This window comes from Ahaetulla prasina, chromosome 7 (assembly GCF_028640845.1).
Source record: "Ahaetulla prasina isolate Xishuangbanna chromosome 7, ASM2864084v1, whole genome shotgun sequence".
NCBI lineage: Eukaryota > Metazoa > Chordata > Lepidosauria > Squamata > Colubridae > Ahaetulla > Ahaetulla prasina.
In genome coordinates, this window is record NC_080545.1 from 13,089,340 (window position 1) to 13,102,379 (window position 13,040).

A 13,040-nucleotide genomic window follows, 5' to 3' on the forward strand; every position below is an offset into this window, starting at 1 on the left:
CTTTGGGCGAAGACTGGAGGGAAGCGCCGCTGGTGGCGAAGAGCCGGAGGGCCTTGTTTCAGTGGGACTGCATCATGGCCTAGGAACTGGCTGACCATTCAGCCTGCTAAGCCTCCAGATGCCGGTACCTGGCCTTGCACTTCCTCAGGTCTTCCCTCTGCTTGGAAAGCCTATGCTCCTAGTCCTCAGTGAGGTGCTTCTGCTGAGCCTCCTTCTCGGTCAGATCCAATTTGAACTGAGCTGTTTTGCCAACTTTTTCTCGTGGCAGCTGCTTAGCTCCAACAACTGCTTCCTGTTGGGGTTCTAAGGAGCCCGGGTGGGCAGGCGAGGACTAGTGAGTAGAGGCTGGCAAGGCACCCCTCGATGTGAGTGACATCGAGTTGGCCACGCCCACCCAGTCACATGACCATCTAGCCACGCCCACCGGTCATTAGGCAGATCATACTAGTGGTCCACAGGATTTAAAATTATGAATTTAGTGGTCCCTGAGGTCCGAAAGGTTGGTGACCCCAGCCATAGACAGGCTTATTCTATGGCTGTTCCTGAAGGATAAGTCTCGTGAATTTATTCATCCTTCACTACCTTTCATCCATGCAAGAATAAAACCGGGAAAAGATTTCAAGGAAGCTTTGTGCACATATTGTGCTGACTCTCCAAGATCATGGTTTCTTAACCTGTGGCTAGATTTGGGCATATATGATCGTTTGCTGGTTTTTTCCCAAATTCCCCAAGGGGGAAATTCTGTTACTCACGGGAATTCTGATCTGGATGGATGCTGTTCGCATTTGGTGACCAAAATGTTCTTTCTGCGCCAACTCTGAAAGCTCAAACTTCCCAAGGAGCTGCTGATCCAGTTCTACGGAGGAATTATTGAGTCTGTCATCTGCACCTCTATAACTGTCTGGTTTGGTTCTGCAGCCCAACAAGACAGACACAGACTTCAGAGAATCGTTAGAACTGCAGAAAAAACAATGGCTACCAACCTGCCTTCCATTGAGGACCCGTAATACTGCATGAGTCAAAAAGAGGGCTGTGAAAATATTTACAGACCCCTCACATCCTGGACATAAACAGTTTCAACCCCTACCCTCAAAACGACGCACTGCACACCAGAACAACTAGACACAAGGAGAGTTTTTTCCCGAAGGCCATCACTCTGCTAAACAAAGAATTCCCTCAACACTGTCAAACTATTCACTAAATCTGCACTACTTTTAATCTTCTCATCGTTGCCATCACCCATCTCCTTCCACTTATGACTGTATGACTGTAACTTTGTTGCTGGTATCCTTACGATTTATATTGATATTGTTTCCTGATTGCTTATTTTTACTATTAAGTGTTGTAGCATTAAGTGTTAAATTTGTACCCTATGACTATCATAAAGTGTTGTAAGTGTTGTACCTTGATGAAGGTATCTTTTCTTTTATGTACACTGAGAGCATATGCACCAAGACAAATTCCTTGTGTGTCCAACCACATTTGGCCAATAAAAAATTCTCTCTCTCTCTCTCTCTCTCTCTCTCTCTCTCTCTCTCTCAGGGGTCTCCAGCCTTGGCAACTTTAAGACTTGTGGACTTCAACTCCCAGAGTTCCTCAGCCAGAAAGCAAAGCTGGCTGAGGAACTCTGGGAGTTGAAGTCCACAAGTCTTAAAGTTGCCAAGGTTGGAGACCCCTGATCAACTAGAAGCAGATAAACGCTTCTCCAAGGCCAGGCCTGCTGGGGATTGTGCGCAAGAACCAGCCTCCTTTTTTTCCCTGCACAACTGCATACACACACACACAGGTGAATAACAGAGGAGCTCCAAAGGGAGGGCTGGCTGGAGTGGACTGAACCATTTCAACCTTTCGAGGGGGGGGGAAGAATGCCATGGCTTGAACGTGTCGGAAAGCCAGCCTGCTCGGTGAAACCCTTTCCAAAAGTGGTTTGTTTGTTTTTTTGCATTTTACATAACACCACAATTAAAGGTGTATCCGAGCCTGTGCAAGTACGCATGCGCGCGCGCGCACACTCAAAAACACACACACACACACTCAAACACGGACACACACACCCCCGTCTGTAAACTGAAGCAAAAAAAGTCCACGATTACATCACTCGCAGAACCGCTCTGCGGCTGGGCTGCTTTCTCGCAGGCTTCAAAAAGGGGAGTTTTGCTGGGCTGCCTTTTTGTGTGTGTCCTCAAGATTTCAACCTGCCGATCCAAGCCAAACGTGTTGGTTTTTTCCCCCTTCCATTTTTCCCCTTTTGGGGATGGAGAAAAAATTCCTTGTGTGTCCAATCACACTTGGCCAATAAAATTCTATTCTATTCTATTCTATTCAAAGGGGGGAAAGGCAACCGGTTTAGGTTGAGCCCTAAAAAAAGAAATAATAATAAACATTGCAAGGGAGGCAAAGAGTTGATTTTTCAATAAAAGGATACCTTCAGTGTGGCATTTTTAAACTGCGTGAAAGACCTCCCTGGGGTTAACTTTAAACAGTAACAAGAGTTGGAAGGGATCTTGGAGGTCATCTAGTCCAACCCGCTGCTCGCCTAGGAGACCTGTACTAGAGATTCAAACCGCCCGACCTTTCTGATCAACAAAGCTCAGTGTCTTAGCCACTGAGCTACCTAGTCAGCCTTACAAGGGTCCCCCAAATCTTTCCACTATGATATGGGGTCCGGCTGAGGTTACAGAACAGTGTGAAGATTACAAAGTTGTGGTTATTCGCAGGCAAGAAGCCACCAACAAGGCCAATCGAGAAGGAAGCCCATACAATTTCTCTTTTTAAGCTTGACTTTTGACTCAGCGCTATTTGTCCCTCTCTCCCCCTGCAGAGATTAATTAATATATTTTTTTACAAAGCAAAAGGTACCATTTCCTTCATTTAGGGTTCAAAAAAACAAAACAAAACCAAAAAGCAAAAGATAAGAGTAACTTTGCTGCTTGTTTTTGTTAGGCTTTGTATTTCCAAAACAGGAAGTTTCTTTCTCTCTCTCTCTCTCTCTCTCTCTCAAGGAGGAAGAGGGGAAAAAGGCCCAGCAAGACTGAGTATTACCTACAGGTGCAAAAATGCTCCTCCTATCCACATTTCTCTTCTTGATCCTCCCTGCTTTTGTGGCAAATTTGACATTTTGGGGGGTGCCGCAGGCTGTGGAATTATTTCAGAAGTGGGTCATCTTTATAAATTGCAACTTCAGCAGAGGCACAAAATAACAGTACTGATGTTGAGCCAAAGATACGCATTCTGGGCAACTTATTTGGAAATGAACTGCTAACAGTTGCCTTGTGTGTTTTCTCCTTTTTTTAACTAGAGCAGTTTCTGTGCTTTTAACTCCCTAAATCCTGATATATATATATTTTTAGGTTTAAAACAAAACTCCTAGATGTGAAATGTTCCTTACTATATTGAGAGCCAGTTTGATGTAGTGGTTTTGAAGCACCGGGCTAGGAACCCGGAGACTCTGAATTGTAGTCCCACTTTAGGCCCGAAAGGCAGCTGGGTGACTTTGGGCCATTCTCTCTCTCTCTCTCTCTCAGCCCACCCTACCAGGGTTGTTGTGGTGAAAATAGGAGGAAGGAGGAGTAACCGGTCTATTTGCTACCTTGCATTGTTTGTAAAAACAATAAAGGCGGGATAGAAATAAATACTGAAAATCCACCTGAGAAATGCTTTCTTCCTGATGTCTTTATAACTAAATTGGGGTGGAGGAGGTTGTGTGAATAAACTCATAATTATTTAACAATATTCTGGAAAGTCAGATCAGAAAGAAACCACAAGGTTCTTTGAAGGGGCTCGTAGCTGATAAAATTTCAACAACTTTTAAAGGCACAGTGGTGTATGCCTCAGTTATTTTTTTATATATATACAACCCCCTAACGGTCATCATTTGGGGATTAGCTGCTATTACTACTGCAAAATCTTTTTTTTTTATTTCTATTTGTCACAACAGTATACACAAACAATTGTCATAGATAAAACATATCTTGAAGAAATATATATATATATAAGTAAAAAAATATGCATCAACTATATTAATTTGAAATAATGAAGGGAACAATAGGACAGGAACGGTAGGCACTTTTGTGCTCTTATGCACGCCCCTTATAGTCCTCTTAGGAATGGGGTGAGGTCAATAATAGACAGTTTTTGGTTAAAGATTTTGGGATTTTGAGTTTTGTTTTGTTTTGTTTTTTAATTTAAAACATCTCTGTAAAATCTCTCTTCCCACTCCTGCCCCAAGCCAAAACATGGGCTTAATGAAGGAGCACTTATTTGCTTGTTGAAATCAGCATGGTTAGGGCACCGAACTACCCATAGAATTGGTTAGACCAGGGGTCTCCAATCTTGATCCCTTTAAGACTTGTGGACTTCAATTCCCAGAGTTCCTCAGCCAGCTTTGCTGGCTGAGGGACTCTGGGAGTTGAAGTCCACAAGTTGAAGTCCACAAGCTTTGAGTTGAAGTCCACAAGTCCACAAGTCTTCTGGGAGTTGAAGTCCACAACCTTTGCTGGCTGAGGGACTCTGGGAGTTGAAGTCCACAAGTCTTAAAGGGACCAACGTTGGAGATCCCTGGGTTAGATACCTCTTGTATTCTACAAGTCTTCATTAGTTTGGGCATACGGGCTGTGGCTGTGCATTATGGAATTTGAAGTCCAGCACATCAGAATGGCGCCTGTTTTGGGAGAACCCTCAGGCTGGGTCGCCACTATAGCATTAACAATGTCCTGGTTTTGCATGAGCTGCCAATGGCAGACAACAATAACAACAATGCTTTACCTACTTCATGTCTGCACGCTCCTTACAAAGGCCATACAGGTAGTCCTCGACCTAGAACAGCTCGTTTAGTGGCACTGGAAAAAAGTGACTTATGACCGTTTTTCGTTTGTATCGGCAGCTACTAGCCTCTTCAAAGAATCTTGTGCTTCCTTTCTGATCCGACTTTCCAGAATATTGTTAGATTTCTACAACGAATTATGAGTTTATTCACACAACTACTACACCCCCCCCAATTTAGTTATAATAAGGTCACTAATTGTCCTTTTTTAGGGAGGACAATCCTTCTTTTGTAAGTTCTGTCCTCTCTCAAAAAGAGTCCTCCTACATGTCCTCCTTTTCGATATTTGAAGACTAATCTGTAAATCTCCATATTCGATCGATGTCGATCCAATCCGTTGCGTGTGATGTAATGTATTTGTATTTGCCATGACGATTCGTCAAGGCTCGGTACATTGCGGCAAGACGTGATTATGAGATGCATGCGCTCTGCACAGAATTGTTTTGAGAGAGTGCGCCACGCGCAAGTGGCTTTGCTTACTTCTTACCGGAACACGACACGGCACCCACGCACGCATTAGACTCACTTTTTTCTCAGTGAATATTCAATCATACACAAGTGAGCACAATAATTCACGTTTTATTAATAATAATTTCCAAATGTGTATAATTTTCTTTCCAAGTTTATTCGCTTAAGTTGTTAAAAGTTTTAATAATTAATTTTATTTATTCATAATGAATGTGTTTGCATCTTTCATGTAACTCTATATTTTAAATTTTAAATTTCATTTAGGGATGGAAAAATCAAAAAAGAGGAAATGCCATTTCAACCATAAATTGAATAAGGAATTTCCATTCCTCATATCAAAGAGGTTTTCTGCAATATTTGCAGCGGAGAATTTTGTATTGCAGTTGGGGGCAGAGCAGCTATTACGAAACACTTGACCACCAAGAGTATTCGTTTAAATAATAATTAATAGGCATGTAAGCAAATTACAACATAAAATGTTATTGTTACAAATGTTTTTTATTATGCATTTATCACATTATATAGTGTATTCTGTATTATTGTTGCAATGAATAAAATGTTTCTTTTATTTATGATATTTTTTTTTCTTATTTATTTGTGCCAACCTTCTCATTGTAAAAAAGTTGGTCACCTTAGTTATAAGGACATGAGGAAGAAAGCAAGACCAGTTTTCCTCAGAACGTGGATTTTCAGTATTTATTTCTATCCTACTGTTAGTTTTTACGAACAAATCTAGGTAGCAAATAGACCCAATACTCCTCTTTCCTCCTATTTTCCCCACAACAACCACCCTGTGAGATGGGCTGGGCTGAGAGAAAATGAGCGGCCCAAAGTCACCCAGCTGGCTTTTGGGCCTAAAGTGGGACTACAATTCATAGTCTCCTGGTTCCTAGCCCGGTGCCTCAAAACCACTACATCAAACTGGCTCTCAATATAGCAAGGATGTTCACATCTAGAGTTTTGTTTAAATCCTGCAGTATCTCCACGGTCATATGATCATAATTCAGAGACCCGGCAACTGACTCATATTTATGACGCAGTGTCCCAGGGGTCACATAATCCCCTTTTGCGACCTTCTGACAAGCAAAGTCAATGGGGAAGGCAGAATCACTTAATAGCAACCGCGTCATTAATTTAAATTCAGTTGCAGTGATTCTTGCCACTGTGGCAAAAAAATGTTGTAAAATGGGTCAGAACTCAACTTCGTTGCTTAGCCGTGGAACATTTGGGCTCCGTTGTGGTCCTAAATCAAGGACTACCTTTATCTGGAAAACAGGCAAATTAAATTAAGGAGAAATTTTCCACCGGTGAGAACAATCAAGCAATGGAACGTCTTGCCTTCAGCAGTTGTGGGAGCTTCATCACTGGAGGCTTTCAAGAAGAGTGCCATTTGTCAGAAATGGTGTAGGCAGGGGGGTTGGACTAGATGACCTACAAGGTCCCTTCCAACTCAATCTGTATTTGTCAAACAGTTCTCAGGTTTTATAAAACACACAGAAACAGTTTATTTGTTTATAAATGGCAGTTGTCTTTATTGATTGCTTGATGTAAAACAGTATCTCTTGGCAACTGGGTTTTTTTTTTGCATATTACAAAAGAAAAAAATTGAACTGGCTCAGTCTGCAATCATTTAAGCACAGCCATATTGATTAACAAAACAAAACTCCCCGCAGAGGCTAACAACAACAAAAAATCCCCTACCAAATAGAGCATTTACAAATGCACAAAAACCATGCGCCACTTTGGCTTTCTGGGAAAATATCTTCTAGATTAAAAAAATCTTTTAACATAAATAAGTTAGTATAATTTCTCAGTGTCTTTACAGTTATGTACACAGGTACATTTCAAAACTTTTTTTTTTTTCAAAAAACAAAAACCCCACCCAAAAAATGTAAAAAAAAATACTGTTTCCTTTTCATTTACCCAATGAAGGGCCAGAAAAGTGAGCAAATAAAGTCTGGAAGTCAAGAATTTATTAATTTCTTCTCTACGCTGTGTATGTTGTTGGGCAGGACTTTTAAAAAGTAAGGAGGCCAAAAAACAAAACAAAAAACCTATGAGAAAAATGCCCCTTAAAAGAGTTCCTCTTTTGCAGCTCCACAAAGAGAACTGGGCCTCCTACACAAAACTTTTGCCCTGTGTGATCTCAAAGCATCTCACACCACCTTAGAAATTGGGTACTTCCCCAAAACTGTCTCTTCCAGTGAGGTCATCGCAGGCAAACATTTCCCAGATTGTGTCCTTGACACATAAATTTCACCAGCTGATTCATTAACCTGCTGGAAAACTATGATTAAATGCCAATTTCTTTTATTACCTTGGACTTTCACACACACACAAAAAAAAGGGGGGACAAATGTTCCTTTAATAAACACACCTGCTTCTTCCTGGGGTTTGGAAGCAGATTTTTAACCCATCACCTTTTATTAGATCCACCCCTTCACAAAACAAACAAAATCCCTCCCCAAAACTCCTCCCTCCCCCAAAAAAAAGAGGGGAGAAAGGTTTATGTGCTACATAATGTAAAAACTATTTACACAGGTAGTACAAAGAAGCAAATGAGGAAAACCTAATTGCAGAATGCTACATCCATCGCTTTAAGAGGCAGGCCCTTTTAAGACAGCCTGGTTTAGTGTTATTTCATTGTTGGTTGTTTCTTTTCAGTGCTTTAAGGAATTCCCCATCCGATGGAGAATCAGTGATATGTTTTCTTTCTTTCATTCATTTATTCATACATGTACAGGTGCATATATGAATGTGAGCGCTGGATCTTCTTGGCTTCGTTTGCCTCCTCCGAATACAAGGAAACAAATATTCTTAATTCTGAAATGAAGGAAGAGAAAAGGTATCAATTGCCGAGGCTTTCTTGTTTGTAGAGCATTATTGTGGGAGTGAGATAGGCAGTCTCTAAGTTCGATATTTTATTTTTATTTATTTATGAAATTTCTACAACAGCCGTCTCATCTAAGTAACTCTAGGCAGTTCACAAACTTATATAAGCAAATATACAAAATAAACAAAACCTGCTGTCAAAACATGTGGGTTTACAGTTACACTTTTTAAATTTATTATTTATGTACATTATATCCTTATTTTCCTGACAGTACCCTTGTGAGGTGGGTTGGGCTAAGTCAGAGGGCACTGACCCAAAGTCACCCAGCCGGCTTTCATGCCTAAAGCAGGACTAGAGCTTGTAATCTCCTGGTTTCTAATCTGGTGCTCTCAACACTAGACCAAACGGGTTCTAATCATCCACTGACAGGCAGCATTTGAATCAGCCCCACCAGTCAAGTCTGGCTTCTATTATGCCAACTTTTTAGAATCTTGTTTTCTAGTTAAAAGTATTTTTTTAGGCTTTTCGGGGAAAACCTGCAGATGTTACCATTTTCATCACTACATATACACACAACTGGCTTGGTTTGTTTCCCAAATAACCACACAGAGAGAGAAACACACACACAAAATACAATAATCCAAATGATTGCATTTACTCAACAATTTTGAGCCACAAGTCTAACCAAAATTAGCATTAGCTAAATCTAGCCTGCTGCACACTTCTAAATACGTTGCAATCTGCCAACAGCCAATCTTTTTGGTGGTTGTTGTTTTTTCTGTTTCATAAGAGATTTTATAATCTCATCAGACAAAAGCAAGACAATCCCACCAACAAAGATTTCATAATGTACTTCTTGACTAAGGAGGGATTCAGTTAATCTGCCCCAACCAGATTTCAGACTGAAAGCTGACAGAATTAACCACAAATAGGAAACTGCTCAGATGTAAGTGAGAAAAGGCTAAATTTTGTGCTACCCTGTTATTTTCTGGGAGGTGTTCAAGAGACAGATACCAACCTCACTTTGTATCCCCTCCCTCTCTCTTTCTCTCTCCCTCTCTCTCCTATGATTGGTCTACCCAAAAGCTTTCCCTTTCAAATGTTCAAGTAAACAGTTAGTAGTAGTTAACTTGAACACGTGTCCTCCCTCACCCCAACAGCATCCTGAGTATCTACTTCCAAGCTGAAAGCTAATTTCCAAATTTTATTAATTTGGAAATCAGATCTGCCAGTATTCTTACACTATTCCTGCTATGTAAAACATCTATCCAGAACGCCTGTCCTTAATTAAGAGATTCTTCGCGCCTTTGAGCTATTCTCTTAACTGCCACTAAGAATATAGTCCAAATATGTTGTTTGCTATTCATTTCCACTGCGCTCCACCAAAAGCTTTATATCTCTAGATAGAACAGAGAGCCTGGACATTTCAAATGACAAACCCAATTGTTTATAATGCACAGCAGTTAAGCAAAAAAAAATATTTTAAAAAGCCTTTCTTGTGCACGGATTTTAGTATTTTTATTTCTTTTAAAGACAGATTTAAAAAAAATAAAGAAAACTTAAAAATAAGTCTATGTTGCAACTTTATTAAAAAAAATATACTGCATTATATCCTAGGCAAATGTATTCAGAAATAAAATCCATAGTGGTCAAGGAGAGTTTTTAAGGACAAGCTTATCATCTATAGTAGGATTACTGCTCGTTTTCTTCTAAAAGCCACTTCTTTACTCAGTAGAGTAAGAGTAAGCCTGAATTTGACAGCTTGCTTTTAAAAAAAAATCATCACACAAAACTCCATATCGCAGCCAATGATATTGCACGGACCCAATTTTGCCAAACAAACCAAATGGGTACCAAAATAATACAAAATAACGAAGCATTTCTTTCTAAAACAGAAAACTCACCTCTAGACCAACCAATTTACGTTTGACACCGCTTTGGACTGGGTGTCTTCTTGGGCGTTTGTTCCTCTGAGCTGGCCATGGGTGGATCTTCAGAAGGATCTTCAGAAATTTCTTCAGTTGTGTTGGCTCTTTTGCTTGGAGGAGAGGAATCTAAGAGGGGAGGATTCAAGAAGGGGGGGGTGGGAGGATATTAAAAAGATTGATACCGGCAATCAAATTACGCACTAAAGAAGGGCAGGAAAAAATAGCATCCCTTTGGAAGGGAATTTTTGAATCATCTGCCACTGGCATAAAATATATACACAGTGCCTCCAGATTAAGGATAGGGATATCAGAATTGTTAAGAAGAGCCTCTTATGGTTAGGAATATCTGAAACCGGAGCCGATCGGTTCAAGGGACCCCACAGCCAAGCCACCTCACAAGGTTGTTGTGGTGGTGGGGAAAATAGGAGGAGGAAAATACGTTGGACGCGTCTGCCGAGTTATCGGTAAAAAGAAATACTAAAGGCGGGATATCAATGAATAAAACCACGCAAAAATAAAGATCAAGGTCTGGTCTGCGAAACCTACAAGGCCGGGCAGCCCGGTTAATCCACCACCACCCCGCTTCCCCGGTGCGAAAGCTTCTGGGAAGTCGACGGGCCCCGTTTGGCTCCCTTCACTCTCCCGAAAGGAGAGGAAGGTCGATCCCAGGGCAACTGCCCCGAGAGAAGGAAGAACAGCTCGCCGGTTCGAGTCCCGGGTTTGGTGGTGGGGGAAAAGCCCCAAATTGAGCGGGGATTCGCTTCCAAGCAACGCCAGGCTCGGGCATCAAAGGGCAAAAAGGCGATCCGTCCTTCAGATGGCCGGAAAAGGATTTAATAAAACAACAAAAACCGGGAAATATTTTTCCCCCCCCTGAACGGAGCCTTCGTATGGCGAAGCAGCCCATCCGGCCGTCTCCGGCGCTCCTTCCGCGGACCAAGGGAGCCAAGGAAGGTGTATTACCATCCGCGGCAGGTCGCTTCCTCGGGCCGGAGCTGAGGGTTAACGCGGCCCCGTCTTTCTGCTGCTGTTGCTGAGGCTCCGGTTCGGGCTCCTGCTCCGTCGGTGCCTGAACGCAGCGAAGCCCCCTGGGCGGCGAGCGGTCTCCGTTGAGCTCCAGGCGCCGTTCTCGGCCGTCAACCTTGGGCCGGGCCCCGCCGAGCCGCGGGGGGCGGCTGTAGAAATCGGGCAGAGCCGCCCGGTCCAGCGCCTGCCACTCGAAGCGGCCCTCCAGGGGCTGCCCGCGCCGAAAGTCGAAGTTCCACCGTCTCCGGCTGGTCTCTTCCAGGTGGCGGCTCTGGTCTTGCCACTCGCGCGCCAGCTCCTGCCGGTCGACGGGGCCGAAGAGGCAGCGGCAAGCCGAAGGTTTGGGACCGTCCGCCGGCCGGCCTTCCATCCGTTCCAGGGTCGGGCTCCCATTCGAGACACGCACTTTCGACATGGCCCGCCGCGCAGCCGGCCACGGCGCTAAGGCGGCGGCGGGTGAGGGGCTCGGCGTCCCGCTCCGGGGAGGAGGAGGAGGAGGAGAAGGCGACGGCGACGGCGGGCGGCCTTTCCGCTGGACCCAGGCGAGGAAGCGCTTCCCGGGGGGACAGCGCGCAGCAACCCTGCTGGCCGGAGCCTCGCATAAGCCGGGGTCGGCTGGAGGGAAGGCGGGCAGCGGGACGGCCGGCGACGGAGCACCGAGCGCGGTTCCGAAAAATAATAATAATAATAATAATTTTTTAAAAAAAATCCCAGCCGCGCGGGGAGCCACTGAGAAGCCGCCGCTGTTGCTGTTGCTGCTGCTGGAGCGCTCTCCGCAGGTCCCGACAGGAGCCGCCGCCGCCGCAAACGACGACGACGAGAGAAAAAGCGCCGGCCAGACGCCCGAGCCCCGGCGGGGAGGAGGAGGAGGAAGAGGAGGAGGACTTGTTTTTGCTCCGGGCGACGGGCGGAAGAAGCTTCGCCGGAGCTCCCGCGGCTAGGAAAGGAGCCCCGAGGAAAAGAGGGAAGGAGGGAGGGAGGGACCGAGGGCGCCTTCTCCGGCCCCCCTGCCCAATATGGCGATTGAAAGGGAGGCTGACGGGGAGAGAGAGAGAGGCGAATGATTGACACGGCTCGTCTATTTAAATAGAGGCGGCGCGCCATTGGCCCGGGGAGTGGGCGCCGCCCCGGCGCAACGCTCGGCGCTCGCTCCCGCCCCAGACGGCTTTAAAGGTGGCGCGGGGTAGTGCGTGCGTGCGTGCGCGCGCGCGTCGGTGCTGGAGGCACCCAGGGCTGCCCTTTCCCGGGTGGCAGCTCGCCCGCTGAGTTTCAACGGGGGGGGGGGCAGGGGTGGGGGACGACAGCCGGGAAGGGCTTCCCGTTGCCGGCCGGTGGCCTTCGGCTGGTCGCTGTGGGTCAGCCCGCGGTCCTGAGAGGCCTGGTCTTTTTTTTTTTTTTTTTTGGAAGGAAAGTTGGTGGGGGAGGAGGAAGCTTCTGGCGGTACTTCGCACAGCCCGGCGCTGCGGTTGGCAAAAAAAAAGCAGGTGGGTGAGACGGAGGAGGTCCCTGGAGTGGATCCCCCCCTCCTTCCTTGACTCTTCATCCGTGGACCCAGTGAAGTGTCTGGCTGTCCCCACCCGCCCCCGCAGGTGGCAGGTTGCGCCGGTCTCCTGGAAGGCCCCAGAACAGCAGCCCTTTCCCGGCAGGAGTCCTGCTTCGGGTTCTATATCGGGTCTCCAACCTTGGCAACTTTAAGCCTGGAGGACTTCAACTCCCAGAAAGCCTCAGCCAGCAAAGCTGGCTGGGGCATTCTGGGAGTTGAAGTCCTCCAGGCTTAAAGTTGCCAAGGTTGGAGATCCCTGTTCTATATTGCTTGCATGTATCTAGAGAAACCTATACAGAATAGAATAGAATAGAATTTTATTGGCCAAGTGTGATTGGGCACACAAGGAATTTGTCTTGGTGCATAGGCTCTCGCTGTACATAAAGGAAAAGATACCTTCATCAAGGTACAACACTTAAC

At 44.9% G+C, this 13,040-nt stretch overlaps 1 protein-coding gene across 1 annotated transcript; it reads right to left on the reverse strand.

Moving 5' to 3' along the window:
• Nucleotides 1-6,799: 6,799 nt before the first annotated feature.
• Nucleotides 6,800-12,133, reverse strand: CDKN1B (cyclin dependent kinase inhibitor 1B). Its single transcript, XM_058191241.1, has 3 exons — nucleotides 11,015-12,133; nucleotides 10,028-10,177; nucleotides 6,800-8,113 (listed from the first exon to the last, which is right to left on the reverse strand). The coding sequence occupies exons 1-2, from the start codon at nucleotides 11,490-11,492 to the stop codon at nucleotides 10,044-10,046; spliced, it is 612 nt and encodes a 203-aa protein (XP_058047224.1). The 5' UTR covers nucleotides 11,493-12,133; the 3' UTR covers nucleotides 6,800-8,113; nucleotides 10,028-10,043.
• Between the last annotated feature and the right edge of the window lie 907 nt (nucleotides 12,134-13,040).

Bases quoted from the DNA above. Each gene is read 5' to 3' on its own strand.
- CDKN1B (XM_058191241.1), bottom strand. From the start codon at position 11,492: ATGTCGAAAGTGCGTGTCTCGAATGGGAGCCCGACCCTGGAACGGATG. The intron at 10,178-11,014 runs GTAATACACCTT...CTCCCCTCTTAG, and splicing joins GAAGCGACCTGCCGCGGATG to ATTCCTCTCCTCCAAGCAAA.